The sequence below is a fragment of the Haliotis rubra genome, unplaced genomic scaffold (assembly GCF_003918875.1).
Source record: "Haliotis rubra isolate DU_JTF1 unplaced genomic scaffold, ASM391887v1 Scf41, whole genome shotgun sequence".
NCBI lineage: Eukaryota > Metazoa > Mollusca > Gastropoda > Lepetellida > Haliotidae > Haliotis > Haliotis rubra.
Window position 1 is genome coordinate 3267904 of NW_025767091.1, and position 23564 is coordinate 3291467.

At 39.4% G+C, this 23564-nt stretch overlaps 1 protein-coding gene across 1 annotated transcript; it reads left to right on the forward strand.

Moving 5' to 3' along the window:
* Positions 1-3408: 3408 nt before the first annotated feature.
* LOC124287980 (dehydrogenase/reductase SDR family member on chromosome X-like) lies at positions 3409-10971 on the forward strand (the record flags this gene model as incomplete). Its single annotated transcript, XM_046724484.1, has 6 exons — positions 3409-3487; positions 3742-3810; positions 5130-5231; positions 7154-7355; positions 8657-8876; positions 10673-10971. Coding segments are annotated over 6 exons (867 nt in total), but the record flags the coding sequence as incomplete, so codon positions are not given.
* Positions 10972-23564: the final 12593 nt, after the last annotated feature.

Here is a 23564-nt window from a genome sequence, read left to right on the forward strand (position 1 = left end):
GTTGACGCAGTCCACAGCACATTCAGATAAACTGGAAACTGTCGTCGTGTTTAGTATACTGTGTAATGACCTTTCTCCTGATGACACATTGCTTAGATCGCGTACAGAAATATCAACACAACCATTGTAACTGTCTGCTCTTTCCATAAGAATCCCCATCATCAGAAGCATTAGTACACTCATGGCTGCAAGGTCCGGTTCTGACGGTAAGGTTAGAGCCCTTACCTGTCAGTTCTTTAGATCTGGCTGATATAGACAACTTCTCATGGTTTTCACCGCCGTTTTGTCCCGTACCTGTTTTTATACCCACGGAATCTGTTTCCCATGACAGTCGATGTTGGTTCTCATGCTTTTTATTGCTCACAATCAAAGCCATGTAAATCTGAGTGTACGAAGTGTGTGCATTTCCTTCATTAAACGAACACAAAGCAGTGCACGTCATCACTTCGTGAGAGTGAAATATCGATGGTTTTGTTTTCCTTACAGTTCTCGAAAGCTGTGCAAACAATATAATCCGTATGTTGAAAACAGACAAAAGAGAAAGGAAAAATGCTGTAATACAATGTTGACAAACTTTATGGATAACAACTTTTTTGTTTCGTGATTCTTGCAGCGTTGTCAAACAGGTATGTAACATGAAGTAGAGGAATGTATACATACTGAATGTAATAAAGAAAACAACATAATTGTCTTAAAAAGCTTGGAAAGCTCTGAGTTGGTACAAATGATTCGATATTCAATGACATGGAAGCATCATTATCGACTAGCACAGATTAGAGTTGGGGGTACAGAGTGCGTACATGTTTCATACATGGCGCCCTGAATACGAAAATGAATATGATTGCACTTTAGTCGCAATAAATATTGTTCAATGAAACCGATAATGTCTAACATAAGCAGTTTTGTCTTTGGATTACGAAAACCCTCTCCATAATAATAAGAAATATCTTCTGAAAACATTCAACCATTCCGACTATATCCTAAGTATGTGGTTACAAATCAGGTCTTCGCAAAAAAGATGGTTTGACATATGCCAATTTAGGTAATTGCAACGGGCATCATTTTTTTACTGATCCGTCAAATTTGGAAACACCTCCACATGTCTGCTATAAATCTTTCTGAAAGCCTTGTAAACTCTAAAATAGGGGCGTTCAAGGGCACGGAGTTCATCCGTAGCTCTGTCTTTGTGAGCACCGTTTGAGGTTAGGACGTTGGCTTGTGTGATCAAATAACTTCTATCTCAACAACGGACAGTTATCCAGGGCAAAGACCTTTTCTATATCCATTACAATACTCCGACTCTACCATCAGCATGGTAACGTATGTATCACTATGGAATAGCGATGGTATCATGTCTTCGCGAAAACATGGCACGAAATCTCAAAATTAAAGTTTACCATTTCGACGTTTCTTGAAAAAAATATTTGCAGGTGATACTAATAAATACATATATGGTAATGCTTTTAAATCAGCGATGATACCAGTCTGATGCCATTCATGTTTTATTATAAGAAACAGTGTTTGCTTTCTTCAGATACAGACAATGCTCAATGCTGATTTCTCCTCAAGATGTTGAGCGGCAAATATTCTTTCATCCTTTTCAATATTGGCTCGTTTTGATTTACCTCTCCTGTGTGTGAATATTTACTGTCAACGAAGCTGTGATATTGTTTTTTTCAAATCCAAGTTTGCATGGTCTTTAGAACTAATTTACAATCGGGTTATAAGTTTGGTAAACACGTGACCCTTGTCGTTTCAATATTATCCATAGAGTATCGCACAATGATCAAAAGAAGTGTATTTATCAAGAAGGCTTGATAAACACCCGAGACCTTCCGGGTGTATGTTCAATGATGTACTTGAGCTTGGAAGACATGAGGATGAGATTCGTGAAAATATTATTCTTTCAACATTTTCATTACAATGAACGAGGTCACTCGCTACTGTCAATATGAATTAATATCATGAAATATGGGTGATAGGGGTACATCATCACAAGTCAACAAAATGTGCACATATATGCAATCTTATGGGCAGCAGGGTAGCCTAGAGGTTAATGCGTTTACTTGTAACAACGGTCACGCCGAAAATCAGGGTTCTGCCCCGGTATGTGTACAATGTGTGAATCACATGTCTGGAGTCATTCGCTGTCATATTGATGGATTATCGTCAAAAGTTCGCTCACTCACTCACTCACTCGTGACAAAGACGGCCCGTGTCCGTTATGTGGTCTCAAGAACTCTAGTGACGGTCTAGTGGCCGTTGTCGTGCCTACATTAGCGGGATTATATAATACTACGTAATGCACACACAATGCATCAGCGTCTCCAGTTGCGAAATAGACAGGATAATGCCCGAAGTATATACAACGTAGAGCTTCCGTACATATATTGTAACGTCGCTGGTGCTAAATTGATGCTCATGTGCATATAATCTATTCTTTTTGTCAGAAATACCATTTGCAGACTTTGTCTGAAAGTTTGTGTGCATGATGTATATATTGAATAGATTCGCTATATAAACATACCAACGTTTTGTATGACGTATTCAAGCTTTTATCTCCATTTGCCATTTCCGGCATTCAAACGCATTGTAACACGTTACTTCAGTCAACTAGCTTGCACCAGAAGTCTTGTGTGGAGAGTTCTTCAACTTGAAACAGTGTAAACACACATTTGAAAGTATATTCGGATTCCAAAAGCCACCAACATTCAATATTTACTTGAAGTTCTTGAGAGATAAATACCTTTCTGTTTACTCTACAAGTATACTTACTGAATAAATACTGGTCTGTGTTTGGTAATTCAAGGGATTTCGCTATCAGATAAAAAATAGCACAAAGCCTTTTCCTCCAACATGTTTCATTGTTTACTCTTCAGGGATTATATATATGTTTGAAATCAGTAGATCGTAAGGTTGTTTTAATGTCACTTCATCGATGTATTGCACACATAATACCACGTGACTTTGCAATATGTGTTTATATTATCAAACAAACACGTTATTTCTTTTAGCTACATATTACTTTGTATTTACATTGGCTTTCCGATTGCCAGGAACACTTCATGTCAATGTTTCCCGGATGTTTGATGGTATTCTTGGTGCCATAAAAACATGTTCCATCAGCATCAGGTTTGAGAGGGTAGTTTGAATATCTGAGCGCTGGTCCCAATTCTATGGCATGGAAAGAAACCAGAATGATTACACAGTAGGTAGACTCAACAGACTATTGGAAAACACTTGTGAGCGTGGTATTTCGAATCCTTGTTATACAGTAGTATTTTGTGTGAATCATAATGTTGCATAAACGTTATAAACACGATTGAGATGTATTTATCACATGAATGACATGGATTTAACATTACTTCATACGTTCTCCCTAACAGATACCCGTGATGGACTGGTTGCCATAGTAACAGGGGAGCATCTGGCATTGGATATCAAGTTACAAGGAAATTAGAGATGAAAAATGTCCACGTTTTCATAGGTAATGCAATTAAGCAGGTGAAAGCCTAATAACCAGGTGGTGCATTAAACAGTTATTAATGATCATAATTGAGTTTTCTGTGTTCCTATGTTGTATGTCATGTTAAATCATTTTAATGTTGAAAAATGTAAATGTTTATGTGATATAAATTATTAATTTAGTCCCTTTTTTGCTAATTCTGTACTGATTCTTTATAAACATGGAAGATTTATTGATAATAATATGTCATGATACATCCATAATTATTTCAACAGCTGGCAGAAGTAAGCAGGAAGCTGATGAAGCTATAGCGAAGATCAGAGCTGAACTGTCAACAGTTAGAGGTCAGAAAAATAATATTAATAGATTTTTAATATGTAAACAGCATACAATGAAAATGAAAGAACAAAAGTTATGTGAAGAAATACACTGAACATACATACAGCAGTAACCACTGTTAACACAGAAAGCCAGTGTCATTCATGGCAGATTTAGAGGTTTATGGTTCCAGTAATTACATTTTGTAACTCTGGAAAAAAATATGCATTCATGTGCTTGTGTGGATAACATTTGCAAACCCCTGTACACAAGGGGAATTGTGGAGTCTATGTCTATTGAACAACTGCACGAGTTACAGTCCACTCCTGTTTGATTCAGGTGGATGTTGTATGGTACATTGGGTGAGCTGGTCCCATTTCCACAAAGGGATGGGAGCACTTGGGTTATAATACATCTGTCCTTTTTACAATCAGTATACAGTGGAAATGAATCATCAAAGCTTAGGTCAAGAAACATACTGAACATACTACAAATCAGTGTATTGACAGAGATAGCCGATGTCCTTTACTGACAAGCTCTCTCTGGTTTGCATGCAACGATGCATATCAGCAATTATCTTTTTAAACTTTGGAAAAACATTCATGTGCTTGTATGGATACTATTTGCAACAGCCTCTAAACAGCTGGGATTCATGAAGTTCATCATGTTTTAATATGAATATGACCATTGAACAACTGCAACAGTAACAGTCCACTCCTGTTAGATTCAGGTGGATGTTTTCATGTATATTTGGTGAGCGGGGCCCATTTCTACAAAGGGATGGTAGCACTTGGGGTATTTTAAGCCTGTATTAAAAGTAAGGTTTGATCATCCTAGTTCTACAGTTCCTGTGTGGAACTGGGTGCTGATCTCCACTGCTTATGTCTGACCCTTATACAGCGAAATACGAGAGAGCAACCTCCTTAGTTATGTCAGTGGTGTTATGAATTATGGGGAGCAATGACAGTTACATATTTAGTGATTTATGCAGAAGTTCAAATGATCAGTATTGAGAGAGATTGCCTATGGTCATGGACACCCATGAAGATCCAGGCTAAAATTGATCTCCAGTAACCCATGCTTGTTGTCGGAGGCGATTAACAGGATCATGTGGTCAGGCTAGCTGACTTGGTTGACACATGTCATCGTATCCCAAATGCATAGATCGATGCTCATGCTGTTGATCCCTGGATTGTCTGTTCCAGACTGCCGCCATATTGCTGAATGCGGCGTAAAACTAAACTCACTCACTGTGGTCATTGGTCAGCACCACACCTGTACAGAACCAATATCATTCTGTTCTTGGTCGTGCTTGAAGTGATTAACCCACAATTGTCTTTTCTAGTTCAATTCCTACACCTGGATCTAGCATCTCTGACATCTGTCCGGTCATTCGTAGAGAACTTCCAGCACACAGGGTTGCCGCTGCACATCTTGATCAACAATGGTATGTGTCAGAGACATTGACGAGATTACTGACTGATTTTATACGGCTTTGTCAAAGTCAAGGATCTAAGATAAGAAAAGTAAGGCGAAGAGTTGAATGAATGCCAAGATGATGGTCACGGTGCAGAACCACAAAGCAATCGTAGTGTTACGTTCTCTGGTACCGGTGTACTTTACCATAGCCTTAAACATACTATGAACAGTTTGTGGATAGGATCCCTGGACTGCTATAGACACATATCCATTTTCTGTCAACGACACTTCATTTCGAGGCGTAAGTAGATGCAATGTGAAAGTGATTGCTGCAAATAATGCGGACTGAAGTTATAAGTATATGAGGGACACTCAATTTCACCGCAGTTAATATGAACATTCTTTTTTGCGCATTCGAGTAAAATTATATTAATAAACTAGATTGCAAACATAAGTCCAGATATGCAAAGAACATTTTTTCTCATGAGATAGTATAACAACAAGATTAACTTTCATAATCCAATATGAATTTGCTGCCATTCTATCCCTCGGCTTATCTATGGGATCAGCTTTTCTACCGTAATATACGGTAGTTCACTTGTGAGTTAGTATTTTTGCAGTGCTTGTATCATTTTTCCATCAGTATCACGACTAGGGACAAAAGAAGCAGGCATCAAATGCTTTACCTATGTGACTTAACTACATGAAGCAAATACTACAACAACAAGGCTTACCCACTCTCTGTCCTTGGCTGTATGAACACAGTCTGTATGGCTATACAACAGCTGCTAGCTAAGACTTAAGGTTCACAGTATATATGAATCTTTGACTGTGCAATCACAAGCTATCGTGTCCAAAGTCACAGTAATTGAATATTAGGGACCACTCATATATATGGCTAGGGAGGCATGATGATGAGTTTTATGGAGAAGCATGTACAATGTGAATGACACCCCCCCCCAAAAAAAAACAACACACACACACATTAAAATTTATGTACAAAGTAAGTGAACACCTTGCATGTCATGTACAAAATCAATGACACTCCCCTCCTCCTCCCCTCTTACGATAATTTTTAAGTTTACGTTTTTAAAAACATTATGTACGAAATTGACACCTCCCCCCCTACCTCCCCAGAACAAAATGGGTGACCCCCCTTAAAATCATCATAACCCCTCTAGCCATAAATTCTGAACAGTCTGTCATAAGTCTTGGGCGATAAGTTATAACTTGAATACTGCTTACTAAGTAAATGTACAGCCTTCAATAACACCATTTCTATACCATCATAGAATTCCATAGCAGCCATGGAAGTTCCTAGTCTCTTTACCCGTGAAGGTACGGGTTAGAAAATTGGCCTTCAGTAACCCATGCTTGTCGTAAGAGGCAACTAACGGGATCGGGTGGTCAGGCTCGCTGACTTGGTTGACACATGTCATCGGTTCCCAATTGCGCAGATCGACGCTCATGCTTTTGATCACTGGATTGTCTGGTACAGACTCGATTATTTACACACCGCCGCCATATAGCTGGAATATTGCTGAGTGCAATGTAAAGTTAAACTCACTCACTCCTAGTCTCTTTATGTTTGATTTGGTGTCTTCATTTCTGTAATCAAATATGCCAGCATGTTTGGGAAAGTCATGAGATCTGTGATCACATGTTATTTTATGTCACGTCTCTATACAAGCTGATACAGCGTAAAGCATGGATCTTTACAGACATTATTTGTTTGTTCAGAGATTTGGGATAATGCAATGTTGACTTATTTTGGGAAGGTTGTAATTTTGCATTTGAAATTTGTCAATTGTTGCCATGGTTTCATGTTTCTGCCTTTATAATTCTTAAAGAGATGCATGTTTCATGTATACCAGCTACTGGTAATGTAATTTTAAAGGTATGTGTTCATCATTAGCAGAGATTTATCTGAATGGATTGTGTCTTCCCCAGCTTGGGTTATGCTGGTTCCCTACTCTGAAACCGAAGATGGACTGGAGACTCACTTCCAGGTGAACTACCTGTCTCACCTGTACCTCACGTCGTTGCTGCTCAACAAGCTGAAAGCCTCTGGTACACCAGACAGGTGTGCTCACATCATCAACGTGTCCTCCGTTGTACACTGGGTTGCTGATGCCACCGACATCCAGCCTAGGTGAGGAGTCGGACTAGAGCTGATCATTCCTGTCTCTGAGTGTGGTTACCATTCTGGTGCAGAGTTGTGTCCCTTGTTTATGCTAGGATATGCCGTTTGAGGGTTCAGATCATGATATACTTCCTCATTACTGATTTTGGTATGTTAACATCATACCTAAGTGTGGGCAAGCGGAAAATCGCAGGGGCATTTTCTGTTTTGGCACCCTGGTACATTTTTTAGAAAATGCAGCACTGGTTATTCTTGGGCTGTTATTTTTGTTCCCCTTCAGTGTACCTGACTTCCACAAAAAATTATCCCAAATGCATTTTGTTAAGTGTGCTTGAAATGGGTCTGTGTGCCCGTTGTTATTTTAGTGCTTTCCTCCAGTATAAGACCCATGAAGGTACGGGTTAGAATATTGATCTTCAGTAACCCATGCTTGTCGTAAGAGGCGACGAACGGGATCAGGTGGTCAGGCTCGCTGACTTGGTTGACACATGTCATCGGTTCCCAATTGCGCAGATCGATGCTCATGCTACCACTGCCATATAGCTGGAATATTGCTGAGTGCGGTGTAAAACTAAACTCATTCACTCACTCCTCCAGCATTAAAGCTGGTATACAACCCAGAATACTGTTCAAACCCTGCTTCACATGAAAAGTAACTAACAAGATTGGTGGTCAGTCTGACTGACTTGGTTAATCCTTGTCAGTGTATCAACATGACATCGATTAATGCTCAAGATGTCAATCACTGACTTGTCTGGTCTAGACTCAGGTGTTTACAGACTGTCATCATATTGCTGGAATATTGTGTGATATTAACAACAAACAAATGAAGTATTTACCTTTCATGCACTCACTCACTCCACTATGGATCTCATAGGGCAGGTACACTTTTCTGGAAAGATGACTCAAATGACAATACGTGGTTGGTCACCTCCAGGACAGTCCAACTCTCCACTTGTTACATGCTGTATTCTGTATGATAGTTCACAGCATGTCTTCACAAAAGTTGAAACTGATCAAACTGGCATGTGTAAACATCAGGTGATGTGGGACGGTGGGGTAGCCTTGTGGTTATAGCGTTCACTCATCACGCTGAAGACCAAGTTCGATCCCTCACATGGGTACAGTGTGTGAAGCCTATTTCTGGTGTCCCCAGCCGTGATATTGCTTGAATATTGCTAAAACCAAACTCACTCACTCAGGTGGTACACATTTACATACTCACGTGTGCACACCATACATTCATGAACTGTGTAGAATTGTGCAACATGCCTGTTGATTTAACGGAGACTTTTTCTTGATATTTTCAGCCACACAAGTATATCTTCGTACTCCCCACATTCAGCATACGCAAGTTCAAAACTTGCTGTGATTATGTCAACCTACATTCTCAGCCAGTTGCTGAAGGGAGATAACTCTAATGTGACTGCCAACTGTCTCCATCCTGGAGTTGTCAATACAAATTTGTATGACAATATACACTGGTCAGTTCGATGGGTCATGGATATAATGCGTCATCTGTTCTTCAAGGTACTGTCAGGATTGAATCTCATGCTACCAACCTCCTTGGTCTGCAAATGTGGAAGGGTAGTCTAGTGGTTAAAGTATTCACTGTTCCTCTTCACCTTCAGTGGGTGGGGTAGGCAAGTGTTTAAAGTATTCACTGTTCCTCTTCACCTTCAGGGGGTGGGTAGTCTAGTCGTTAAAGTATTCACTGTTCCTCGTCACCTTCAGGGGGTGGGTAGTCTAGTGTTTAAAGTATTCACTGTTCCTCTTCACCTTCAGGGGGTGGGGTAGTCTAGTGGTTAAAGTATTCACTGTTCCTCTTCACCTTCAGGGGGTGGGGTAGTCTAGTCGTTAAAGTATTCACTGTTTTCTCTTCACCTTCAGGGGGTGGGGTAGTCTAGTCGTTAAAGTATTCACTGTTCCTCTTCACCTTCAGTGGGTGGGGTAGTGTAGTGGTTAAAGTATTCACTGTTCCTCGTCACCTTCAGGGGCTGGGGTAGTCTAGTCGTTAAAGTATTCACTGTTTCTCTTCACCTTCAGGGTGTGGGGTAGTCTAGTGGTTAAAGTATTCACTGTTCCTCTTCACCTTCAGGGGGTGGGGTAGTCTAGTCGTTAAAGTATTCACTGTTCCTCGTCACCTTCAGGGGAGTTGGTAGCCAAGTGTTAAAGTATTCACTGTTCCTCGTCACCTTCAGGGGGTGGGGTAGTCTAGTCATTAAAGTATTCACTGTTCCTCTTCCCCTTCAGTGGGTGGGGTAGTCTAGTCGTTAAAGTATTAACTGTTCCTCTTCACCTTCAGGGGGTGAGGTAGTCTAGTGGTTAAAGTATTCACTGTTCCTCGTCACCTTCAGGGGGTGGAGTAGTCTAGTCGTTAAAGTATTCACAGTTCCTCTTCACCTTCAGGGGGTGGGGTATTCTAGTGGTTAAGTATTCACTGTTCCTCTTCACCTTCAGTGGGTGGGGTAGCCAAGTTGTTAAAGAATTCACTGCTTCTCTTCACATTCAGGGGGGTGGGTAGCCAATAGGGGTGGGTATTGCAGAGAATTTTCATACTGCGATATATTGCGATGCGAAAGCATATATTGCAATATGTATTAAAGCTTGATTCTTAGAGCAAAATCACAACAAAAACTATGCTTGATTAAGTTTTAACAACAACCTTTAATCATGACAAAATAGAAATGTAAATAATATTTGGCACAAATGAAACAAGGAAATATCCGAAGATTGCCGAGTGTTGCGAAGTTTTCCGAATGCAAGTCAAAATACTGGTTTTTGATCAGCGTATCGCAGTACGTATCGTTTTCATGTCTGAACCGGTAAATACCGGTAAACCGGTTTTATTGCACAGCCCTAGTAGCCAAGTGTTAATGTATTCACTGTTCCTCTTCACCTTTTCCTGGGATATAGCTTACCTATGTCTAAACTAACATTGTCACTCTGAGGCGTGAGTGGATCATTATGTACATGTGCCAAGTAAATATATTTCATAATTCTACATCCACCTTTTTATCAACTTTTTCAGTTCTTTCCACTGATAACGGGGCGGTGGGGTAGTCCAGTGCAGTGGTTAAAGCGTTGGCTCGTCATGCCGAAAACCCGGGTTCGAATCCCCACATGGGTACAATGTGTGAAGCCCATTTCTGGTGTCCCCCGCCGTGATATTGCTGGAATATTGCTAAAAGCGGCGTAAAACCAAACTCAGTCAGTCCACTGATAACATAGTATATTTTATGAGTTACAAATTCGTAATATTTCACTTCTTTACTTGAGAGAATGGTCAATTCTTACATCAATTTCTCAAAATTGTTCTTTTTCAGAATGCCATTGAAGCTGCTAACAGTGTGGTGTTCTTGGCACTGTCTCCCTTGGTTGAAAGTCATACTGGAGGTTACTATGACAACTGCAAAGTCAGCCAATCAAAGCACTGGACTTACTCTAAGACTTGTCAATATAATTTAGAAAAAATGTCTTGTGAACTTCTGGGTATTCAGAGTTTCAGTCAGACATCCTGACCAAATGACTGTCACCATTTTTGTATTACCAATATATTTATTTATAGTCCTAGTCTGTTAGGGCGAATATTGATAGCACTGATGCAACATTTGTTCCCTTTTGTCCTTGACGAGGTCGCCATTTTGTCCGAATACTTTTTGCACGACTCTGTATGTATTTAGCGACGTCCGTCCGTCCGTATGTACGTCCCGATTCTTGTTAACGCGATATCTCATGAACTGTTGTAGCCAATATCTTCAAACTTGGTGACAGCCTACGTTGGGAGAATACCAAAATACCAGTTGACATCTCATAAAACATTGCACCCAATGTCTTCAATTATGTTGACCGCCTACATTGGGTGATTATGCAGACACCACTCATTTCAGGCATCTTGTATATGTCCAGAACATAAAAAGTATTAAATATGTTATAGATATTCCATTCTGTATGGACGTGGGACATTGTCATATCAGTGGCAAAGACTTGTTTTGTTTTCATTTTAACCCCATCAATCCATCATTCATAATCTTTTTGCGGATTATAAACATGTTATAGATTATCCAACAAATGGTTATTTTATAAATATATACTTGCTTCAAAATTCAACATCTCTCGTTTTGAATCATATCCTCAGAATAGGACGAGCATTAATTGTCTGAGAAATGAACACATATGATATCATAAACACATGTGATATTTATGTACAGACAGAACACGAGAAAAGGAGAATGGATTTCTTGCCCTGCCTTGTCCCGAACGGTGGATCAACATTCGACATCGAATGACATTATAACAATGGTTAGCAATAACCACAACCACCCACCTGTACACAGGGAAATTGAGGTAAACATGGCATTTTACAAGTATTTTAATATCAAATATATTTGAATTTATAAATATACTAGGCACATAAAGAATCTGTGCATACAAAAATTTATAATCTAAATTTATCAAACCTGTGTAGACACATAAGAATTTAAACTCAGAGATCAGTGGCATGTATCCAACATGCATGCACGTGCCACGTTCCGTGACGTCAGTGGGTTCGTCCTTGAGACGTGCAATACGTTGTTGCACGTGCATTCCGGGAAAGAGAAACAGAGCAAATGAATGCCACACAATACTATCACTTTGGAAAGCTCAACCCCTGCCCTTGCGATCGTTCAAAAAAATTAAACGGCAATTGAAACGCATAGCATGCCAAGGCTCACGTCTGCACAACGTCATGAGGCCATTGGGATGGTCCGTGGAGGAATGTCTCAACGACAAGTGGCTGCACATTTCCACTGCCATTTCTGCAATGGTGAGACGCTACCAGAACACAAATGACGTCATCGATCGGCCACGTTCTGGACGTCCACGTGTAACAACGCCAAGACAGGACAGATGGATAAGGGTGACCCATCTTCGCCACAGGTTTCAGACTGCAGTGATGACTGCCCGAACCATCCCAGGACTTCGCCGTATCCACCCCATCACAGTTCGACAACATTTACGTCATCACGGGATCAGACCACGACGTCCCGCCATACGGCCTATCCTGACACAACGTCATCGACAAGCTCGCCGAATGTGGTGCCGAAATCATGTCCGCATACCCTTGTTTTGGTGGAGAAATGTTGTTTTTACAGATGAGTCCAGGTTTAACATTTCCCATAGTGATGGACGTTAACGTGCCTATAGACGCGTTGGAGAACGTGATGCACAGGCCTGTGTCTTTGAGACGAATCGCTTTGGTGGTGGTTCCGTGATGATTTGGGGTGGAATAACAGCACGCCAAAGAACTCCTTTGGTGATTGTTCAGGGCAACTTAACTGGTGTGGGCTACAGGGATAAGATTCTTCGACCTGTGGCAGTTCCTTTTCTGCAACGTCATGGCCCTGGGTTAACATTCCAACAGGACAATGCCCGCCCTCATACGGCAAGGATTGCTGTGGATTTCTTGCAACACCACAACGTTGACTTACTGCCTTGGCCTTCAAATTCACCGGATCTCTCCCCGATAGAGCATGTTTGGGACGAGATGGATCGACGTCTACGCCGTCTTCCTCATCCGCCAGATAACGTCCTTGACCTTGCAACAGAACTTGAGAGAATCTGGCGTGACATCTCACAAGCCTTCCTTGCACGTTTGATAGGCTCTATGCGTCGTCGATGCACTGCTGTTCTCAATGCCGATGGTGGACATACCCGTTATTGAGCTTGTGACATGGTCGTTTGACCCCTGTCCCGCTTGTGGACTCGTGACGTCATTGTGATTGACTTTTCAATCGAAATTCTCCCGACTTGATATGGTCTCATGATCCCTTCCATTAAAGTTTATATGTACCTTTGACATTGTTATCGTACTTATCAACTGGGATAATATTTTTACAATGCAGTTTCTTTATGTGGCTAGTATACATTTTCACATGAACTATATCAAGGTATGCTTATGAATATAATCTAAGCCACATTCTATATTGATCATTATTTTTATTTGTTTTTTGTTTTAGGCAAAAGAGGTTTTTACAAATATGAAGACGATTGCCAAGTCATCCCTCGATCCAATGCCATCACTCTTCGATGAAGAGATCAAAAAGATGAGAGGAGATCCAGCAGTGTCTGCAATACCAACGTTCGAGTCCCATCGAATGACACTCTGTAGAGCAAGAACATCCGCCCAGCCCAAACTTCCAACAAGCAGACAAGGTCTTGTCATGCCTCCAGAATTCCAGACAACAGATACTGGAGATCAGTTTTTGTCGTGATTGAAACTATATGCAGCCGGAAGCAAACCAACCTCAAGGAGAAGGAAATATGTCCGATTGGATGAGACCCTTTTACCTCTGAAATGGCGTCTACAGAATGACGAAATCACCCTCCTGGACTATGCAAGTTGTAAGTATGTAAATAAATGTATAAAAATATATATCTGATTTTATGAACCAGTCTATAAGCAAGGTAGACCTAGAGACCTAAAGAGTTGATGATTCAGGCAAACGATAAGGATTATCCGGATTAGTTGAAACGAAAATACAAACAAATGTAAAACTGGCTTAACATGCACATGACGCAGACCTAACTTTTCCCTCGCAAAGCTAGAAGGTCTGCTTCATGTTCATAAACTGAGTATGGTTGATGTATGTACATACGATCACAATTATGTTCAATTGCACACTACTACTACGAAATAACAAGCTTAACATGCCTTCATCGTTAATTGACATTGCATTGTATAAAATTCGAAATCAATCAGAATCATCGTACGTTCCACGGCGTATAAATGTTGAATTCGTATATGTCCCAGATGATACCACTGCCAACACAGAGCTTAGCCCCTTTGAAAATAGACAGGCATGAAAAAGCCCAGTGGATAATATATGCGAAATATCGCACTTATGTGTCACTGTCAAAAGACTGACATGATGTTTGTTTCATACGCTGCCTTGCGTTATTACCGAGCTGATCATGCACGTTTGTGTGCATCATTTTCAAAATTGTGTCGTTGCAAAATGCATATAGGTTGTATCAATGTTCTATCAACAGTGACTGTCCTGTATCATAATAGTGTTGTAGTGTGCATCCATGTGTTGGATGAGTGAGTGAGTTAAGATTTAAAGTCACTTCGACAATATTTCAGCCATATCGTGACTAAATCAATATATATACTTTAATGATAAATACAGTTATTTCATAAAATCTGTCAGCAAAGGACAGTAAAACTAGTGGGTTATCACAGACAAATTTAAAACTAGCATGTAAGCATTAAACCATTAACTACAATACAGGACAAATACAATATAATAAAACGGCTACAGGTCACCAGCAACTGAAGGTTAATCACCATACTAGGGACAATGGGGACTTTCAGTACCTTTGCTACCGTAGCTGGATTTACATCATCTCCAGCCACTGGCGATAGTGAGTTTAGCCAAAAATTAAAACGACAAATTAGCTACGTTTAAAAGTATGGTGTGTCTAGATGTACATAGACATATGTGGAACTTACATACCCTCATAGGGGGAAAATCCATGTGTTAGACAACGTGTGAGGTGTCTTTGCACCTGTCACGCTACGGTCACGTTAATCAGAGAGAATAATAGCTGCAGGAGTGGGTTGGGCTCATTATCCACAGTACATGCGCATTATCATTATGTTACAAAGTTTTTGTTGCAGTTATTCTGAAATATTGGACAATTGTCTGTAGAAGATTGACATCATGAGGATCGAACCACGCAAATGGGATATACTGACATATAATATATTTATCCACCGAATATGACATGATCCATTTTGTCGCCTTATAGACTACATTCATAGACTATGTGTGAAGTAAAGTCAATTTATCCTTTTGTTTATTTCTTCATTCATTCCCGTTTGGTTTACTTTCTTCTTCTGAACACTTGTTCTGAATACATCCTATAATCCTGTAGCATAGACTTGACAACTGGCAAATACAGTTCAAACACACTACTTTCGAAGACGAAAGTCGACAAGGGCGCAGAGGACGAGTGACTGCAACAGAATAAAAGTATATATATTGTTTACAACTGTTGACTTATCAAAATGAGAAATAAACGCAAAATACATGTGTCTGTTGAGAAATGAAAGTATTTTCATACCATTTTGTATCACCTCTTCTCCACAGGTGGTCCTTCGATATTCTACTCTGAGCGATATCTGCGTGAGCATGAAACACTACATTCACAACTGAATTAGAATGACCTCCCATGTTCTAGTAAAACGCAAATATTATGGATGACAACTTCTTCTTTATTGTATGTCACAACGTTTCTGGGCTATTCCTTGCCCCTACGTATTCACCTGACGAAGGGGCAAGGAATAGCCCAGAAACGTTGTGACATACAATAAAGAAGAAGTTGTCATCCATAATATTTGCGTTTTACTTGAACACCAATTGCAACTTCTAAATGCCTCTCAAGAACCTCCCATGTTCTGGTGAGAATGACATAAAGCGCTCGTAAAATACTTGATCATTTTGGCCTCAACAGTCGCTCTTACCATAAAATGAGGTAAGCTGGCAACACGAATAAGAAAATGTTGTTGAACATCATATTACTGATGCGTCAATCTTTTATTTGAAATGTTGTAACCCAAACTCACGTTGTCTTCAGTCAAATGGTTCTCTGACCACACCTTTACAATGTACATGTTTATCCACTGAACCCCTTCACTGATTCTCATAACTCCTATATAATACCTTCCCTCTCAAAGTTAAGAAATAATTTCTTCGATGGAGACGAAATATGAAAATCTACTGTTGAACAATCAAATATTATTTACATTTTTCTTTTATAATTCACTGAATTTTTTGTGACTGTTTATTTTAATGGCTGACGGACGAACGAATAACATGGAAGTTCTTAAAAAGACATTGTGTTTAAAATGATGTTATGTATCTTTAGATGAAACTGTATTACTCCTCAAACATTGATGAATCATGAGTTGTTACAGGAATAATTCATGTTTGAGTTAGTGGGTCTCTTCCCTCTTTTCTTACTGATTTTACCGATTACTGACAATATTCAACTCTAAATAGCATGTGCACCAATCTATTGATATTACATATGTGCAGTGTCCTGGGTGTACATCTGCTAATACCATATATGGTGTTGTGTATAGGCACTGAATGTTGAGTAGCATTTACAATGCAGTCTCTACCGTATTGACTCCACCTCTCTGCCATCAAGTAAATTTACTTTCTATCGCACTGATGAAGGTATACACATGTGTTGGAGTTCGACGTATTGAGTATACAGAGCTATACATATCTGAAGAACAAACACGACAATATCAAATCCTATGTGTACGGTCGACTATTTAGGACAGTTGTCATCACGACTGACAAATCATGTTCAGATATGCATGTGCACATTTGACTCTCTTAGGTTGTCTGCTGTCTAAAAAGGACCCGCCTCGGTTACTCTGTTAAGCATAATCAGAATAACCGTTGACCCATCAGGACTGAAATCAGATATATTCCACTAGACGTCAAGCTACAAAGAAAAGTCAGTCAAGCTCCACCTAGGAAAGGTGCTCACAGAGCATCAGTGTATATGCTACTGACACATGATCTGGCACATGTTACTATCTGTGTACAGTGAAAGATAATCGCTCAGAACACAAACCAGCGAAGCTTATGCTCGAGGTTAATTCTAGACGTAGACCAATAACAAGATACCAATTACCTTTAGTGTTACGATAATTGAAAACGATGTTCCGTAAATAGATGCCACATGTATCTTTCCGATCAATCTTGACGACTAATTGGATCAACAGAATTGTCAAATCAGAAATGGTGTTGGATACACATACTATTGCTCTAAGGAGACATCTTTGTTCTTTTAATGAGGAGTTTGCTGAAAGTGACAAGTATGACTTAGAAACCAGGTTTACAGTGTATACAAGTGATTAGTTTAGTAACCGATGTTTTCCACTTTTTATCAAATGTCAAATGTGTTCTCGTCACGATATTGCTGAAATATTGCCGATGTGACGTTAACTATTAACTCACTCACTTACTCACTCACCCTAAGCAGATCAAGATGTGTCCCTGCGATGACATGACGCTAGTTGTTTCCCTATCTCAAACAGTTTCAAACATGTAATCACATTTCACGCATTTTACGCAAGTTTAGCTTTTTGATCATGTTGAATATTGTTACAGTTCTATTTTTGTGTGTCTTTAGTTGTCTTCTCACATTTTGTCAACACTGTAACGTAAATGAAAAGTTAAGTTTTTCAGATGTGACCGATTACCCTACAATTGAAAAAAGACAATCAAATAGACTTTAGATATGTAAAGATTGATCCAAGCATCGGTGCAAAATCTGGACTACATCAATAAAAATGACACCATGGAATAAAATCGAAACCAGGTTAACTATTTATATTTGGGATTCAAATTCAAGTAGTTTTGACATGATTTTGACTGTACTCCTTCCGGGATTCCAACGTTGGCCTTCAGAGGGAGGTATTTAATCGCCAGTACATAGTCAGCGATCTAAATCACTCTACCACAAAACCCTGTTGTCGGACAACTGGTAGTCAAGATTACGGAACGTGTCTACCCCTGTGATAAGTATGTATCGGCCAAAAACTGCAAATTCACAATGCCTTTGAGTCCACATGTTTCATTTGACCACTTTCTAAAAGACTTTGTGAATTGATACCAAGGTAGTTAACTGATATATTTTTTGTGTGTTGTGAGCCTCTAATACCCAAAGTAAAATGCACCAAAATGTTTAATATAGTTGCTAGTCTGTCATACAGAATCTGAACCAAAAATACACAACACAGCACATGTCCGGAATATGACATTGTGGCAAGGCTCTATTACAACATTTTCTGAAAATGAAGAAAGTCTAAATGGCTCATTTGTTTATGTCTTATGAACATATTTTAGGAAAAAACAATCTGCTCAAAAATATGTTCATTTCAGAAACTGCATCCTCTCTTATGGAGTCACTTACCGGGGCAGTCTACAGACAAATCATTCCAGTTTCATTCTCAACTTTATTACAGTCACACTCACATCAAGTTCCACGAGAAAGGTGCCGGAGGGATACTTTTAAAGGTCAAAACGACTATCGATTTGCCCGCATCATTTAACCTGTCGTGGTTTACCTTAACAAAGCAACGCTGGTAGTATTTGCTATATGTGGTATCATGTCATGTAGTGTTATGCATTTTCAGGTCCATTTTTCAATCAGCAAACACGCTTTAAGAAGTTGCACACATGCCTTCATGCATAGTACAGTTGATTACTGCTTCAATGTTTGTTTGTTGTTTAATGCCACCAGCAGCAAAATTCCAGCTACTTGATGACAGGTACTGCGTCAGTAATACGCAGATTCTTAGTATACTAACGTTCATTATAGCTGAAATACATGGGATTATCATGAAACGGCCCTCCCATTATCAGAAATTTGCGGGCCGCTGCAAATGATATTGGACCGCTCAACCTTAACGACGGGCCACTATCAGTTCTGTTGTCAACTGACGTCATAGTGGGTGCGTGGGCTTACGGTTCATTCGACACTGGCTTTCGACTGGCAGATATTTTGGGTCTAACAAGTCAAAACAACCCGAATTCCCGCTTTAAATAGCAGTAATATTGACTTTCTTGTTGGTGCTAACTTTAACAATTGCACTATTAATGTTGTTGTTTGGTCAACACCGAACACTGACATAGTTTGACATGTTGCAGGCTATGGTCTTGTCAAAGGCCAAGGTCGAATATCGTCACTTTCTGTTGTGACGTCACTTGAATTGTTCGATGACGTATTTGCATTCGAGCAGTCAGCCCCGTCAGAAGTTGGTTTTCAGTAAACTTACAGTCAAATTCCTTCATTGTATCCTTTTTCTTTTATACACAAATTCCATGTATTTTAGCAATAATAACGGTAATGCTATTTTTGAGGGCATTATCATTTGCAGAAGCCCTCGGGCTTTTTCAACTGCCCTCCTTCGTCGGGCTGTTAATGGAAGACATCGGGCTTCTGCAAATGATAATGCCCTCAAAAGTAGCATTACCCTTGTACTACTATCAATAGTTTCCACATGGATATTTCTTCAACCATTCCATGAAGCTAATTCTGTGTTAGTGCTGTTAAGTTTTCGTCAGTGTATTTGGGAAGGAATGTGGGAGGAATCCTGGACAATATAAGGTACACGTGGAAGCAGTAACTGTTCTTTACTGGCCATATAATCCGTAGATTGAAACCTAATTCATTAGTCACTAATGAAAACATTTACAATATGAACGGCACAAACTGTATTTTGCATTTTTATAGTAAGGATAAGAATGAGGTGTAATACAAGTCACAAGGGCAATATTTCAGTCGCATCGTGGCTGTGATAATATTTTCATTCACAATACATAAATCAGAGTATCTAACACCTGTCGGCAAAGGACAATAACATAACTAGATCACCACAGACATACATAATTTATTACTAGTACCTATCCTTGAAATGTGGCTAGTCATAACGGCAGAACATGAAAATGGACTAAGTATGACCAACAGCCAACGTTAGATCACCATACCTGGGACCATTGAGACCTGAGCTACCTGCGTGGTACCCCACCTTTATTTTTGGCATAAGTTGGCAAAGTCGAAATCACAAATCTTTTCATGATATTTACGAGGTTTTTTTTAAATATGACTCGAAAACACAAAGTGTTGCTTTTTTTTTGCTTACATCAATTTATGTATTTGAATATGCAGTTGATAATGTCACACGTATATCTTCAATTATCTGAACACTCAAGTGTGAATGGTATACTTCAGTGAGAAGGCTTGTGAAACCCAAGTCTGACTATACTACACACATCGTGACAACCAATCATCTGGTGACACAATTCGCAGGGGTGGCAAGCAAAAACTGGCTGTTTTTTAAAGTGTCAGTACCGACAACATCTCCGTGGAACACGTTACTCAGGATAGGACAATATCCATTACGTCATAAGGAATCGGCTTCGATAGACATCCGAGACGGTGTGTTTATCTTTTGGTCTTGACATTTTTATCCCTTTTTATCTGAACAATACATATCGTCATCACCACTATACCACGTGCACTGCTTCTTCAGACTTTCAATGTCAACACAAGCGGAGAAGTTTGCGAAATAAAAATCGAACGTTCAAATAATCCGAGACAAGGAACATATGTGATGCGTCTTACCACTAACTAGAGTGAAAAGAGCAAAAGGCCTCTGTAATGACATAAACATTTTTGAAAAGCCTTATGATCCCACTGTGGTTATTGATGGGAAAAGTACAAAGAATCACTTCACTGGATCAAATTCAAGGCAATATTTCAACCTCAAACTTCAAATATTATATGAAACAAATATATGAACGGAATGTGAGTGAGTGAGTTAATATTAAACGTCACATCAGCAATATCTCAGTCATATCGTGACGAAAACAACTTATACAATATAAAGTGAAATCATTTTGAAGATTAAAACCTGTCGACGATGGACAGTAAAAACACTAGAGACTCACAGATATGAATATAATACTAGCATGTAAAGCTAAAACATTCCAATTAAAGAAGACAAAACAGTATAAAACGCAGGCTATATATCGGCAACAACTGAAGGTAGATCACTATACTAGGAACCATGGGGCTTATATTACTTTCGCTACCTGCATGAACCCTAGCTGGATTTACACCATCCCTTAAGCCGCTGGCAATTGTAGGATAATTTAGCCGAAATTCAAAAAGAATAAAAATGCTACGTTTAAATCCTAGGTACGTGAAAATTTTACTTTGAAAGCTTATAATTATCTTGTCAAGGTTCCATTCCCCGAGAAATACAACAAGGAACCACCTGCCTACCATAGTGCCATATCTCTGACCAGCTAGCCTGTCGCAAATGATACTTTTTTATTCATATTCTCATAACTATCAGATGACACTTTGTCCTCTCAGATAAAGGGTCAATTGAAAATGTTCCGAGTCTTGGACAATCAAATTTTATTTGATGGAAGACAATGGGAAATACAAATCGGAGCGTATTTTGATACACAAGTCGGGGTTTGAATGGCGCATATATATGATAACCATAACGATTATTTTCGTGACGTGCTCATGGTTTACAAACCAGGAATGAGGTTCGTGGATAGATGTTGGAATGCATTAAAGTAGCCATACTTTCTATCTGGTGTATATGGGCGTTGAGAAAGTATATAATTGTTCATATGTGTACTTTATGTTTTGTTTCCATTGATATTTACGCGATATATCTAAATATTAGTAAGAGAAACCAATTATCGTGTCGAAATGTTCGTTTGTGAAAGTTAAAAGCAACATTAACCAAAGTTTGTCTAAATGTTCCTGAATAACGGGTAATATGTCTAGATTTTAGACATTTTCAGGTCTGACTCTGCCATCTCACTGGCAATCGTTTTCAGTTAAAACAGATTGCTTATTTCGATCCTACCTATAAAGGTGGTCTGTATCCACCTAAACGTTTTGATGTACATATGTATCTATACTATACAGTGTACTCCAAATATACATATATGTGTTCCACTTTCCTCAGAAGGTATTCCACATTGAGTGCGATACCTCTAACGTAATGTTGGACGAATTGTACAGGTAGGTAAACATATTTTTGAAACATCTACATCAACAAATCAGTAAGTTTACCTCGTTAGAGTGTATAGTATTATCATGACGCAACACTGCAATGACTGTGAGATTCTAATAACCGTAGATTTTTGTTTACCTAATGTTATGAAATGACAAGGCGTCAAGTTCCATAGGTTTAATGTAAACAAACAAGTTACATTCCAACGATAGCGTCTGCTCGAACGCACATGGTTATGCACTGCGCATGCGCGTCTCAGGGAGCACTTATTGTCCATTGTCATTTGGTAGTAATCATTGCACGATACTGTAACACCTATAATAAAATATTAACAGGGGAGTATGTTCAATTTAGGTCTTCCTCAGCATTTCCACAAAAAGTTAAAGATGAACTATATACGGTCTATAATTCCAAAGCGTTTCTACTCTGTCATCAAAAAGATCCAAACATAATCATGGATTTTTTAAGTGAACAATATCCAGTTTTAAGGCAGGAAACGCTTGCGAGAATATGCAAGTATTTATTGAAGTTCAAGAAATAAATTATAAACACATCTTGCTCCTCATATTCCTATCACTGCCATGAACAGGTACAGGTAAACAACGGGCGCGTGTAGTGGAATTTCAATTGTAGTAATTTCACCCGTGCACCTCGCACACCTGACTGTTCTATCAGCAAGTGGTCCTCACTCAAAATAATGATCGTCTGCTGAACAACTTTTTTATTCGGGAGTCCAAATATATGACACAAATCACCCGAGTTGGTCTGTCAATTTCATGTGACTGAGCAAAATTTGGTTTTATTAGATTTGTGTTAGTGAGCAATTTCATTGGACTCAACTGAAATTAAACGGACAGTAGCAGGAACCAGCGTAACAAATATCGACCACTACACGCCTGATCCACGTACAAAAATTAAACTAAACGTGGAATGTGTAAATTAAAACTCATGGTAAGTATAAATGGCAGGCATATCCTTGAACCGTCTCCGGGAAAGTTGTTTATAAGAGGATGATTGCCAAAGGCAACGCTCAGGAAATTTAACGATCTTGGCCCAAGATCGCAATTGTAAAATAGACAGCTTGAAGAACCGTTCGTTTCACAAAGTGATACTGCCCTTGTCACCAAGCAGGTTCGTAAGGTATCGAAACTATACTGAGTCAAAAAAGAAACTTCACAAAACGTAATTTAAAAAATAATGAATAATTTTCCTCTGATGAACATCTATGTATCCGAAATGGGATCCCTATCTTTCGACTCGTTAGCAAATCCACTCAAACCCATCCATTCGTCGTGCAAATGACGTTGGTGCCAAATCGGTTTTGCACGTGCAGTCGATCACGTGATCTTCGCATCGAATTTTCTTCATGTGCACGTGTTTGCATTGGCCTCAAGAATTGAAAAAACACTTTCCTACCACAGTTCTAACGGTACTTGAAATGCCACGATTGTCAAATGTGCAACGTGAACGTGCCGTTGGCATGTTGTTAGCGGGAAGATCAGTTATTGACGTCGCAAGAGCAATGGGATGCAGCCGCCTTACTGTGTATGACTTGCGAGGTCGTCTACAACAAACTGGCCCCACTTCTGATCGCCCAAGGTCGGGTC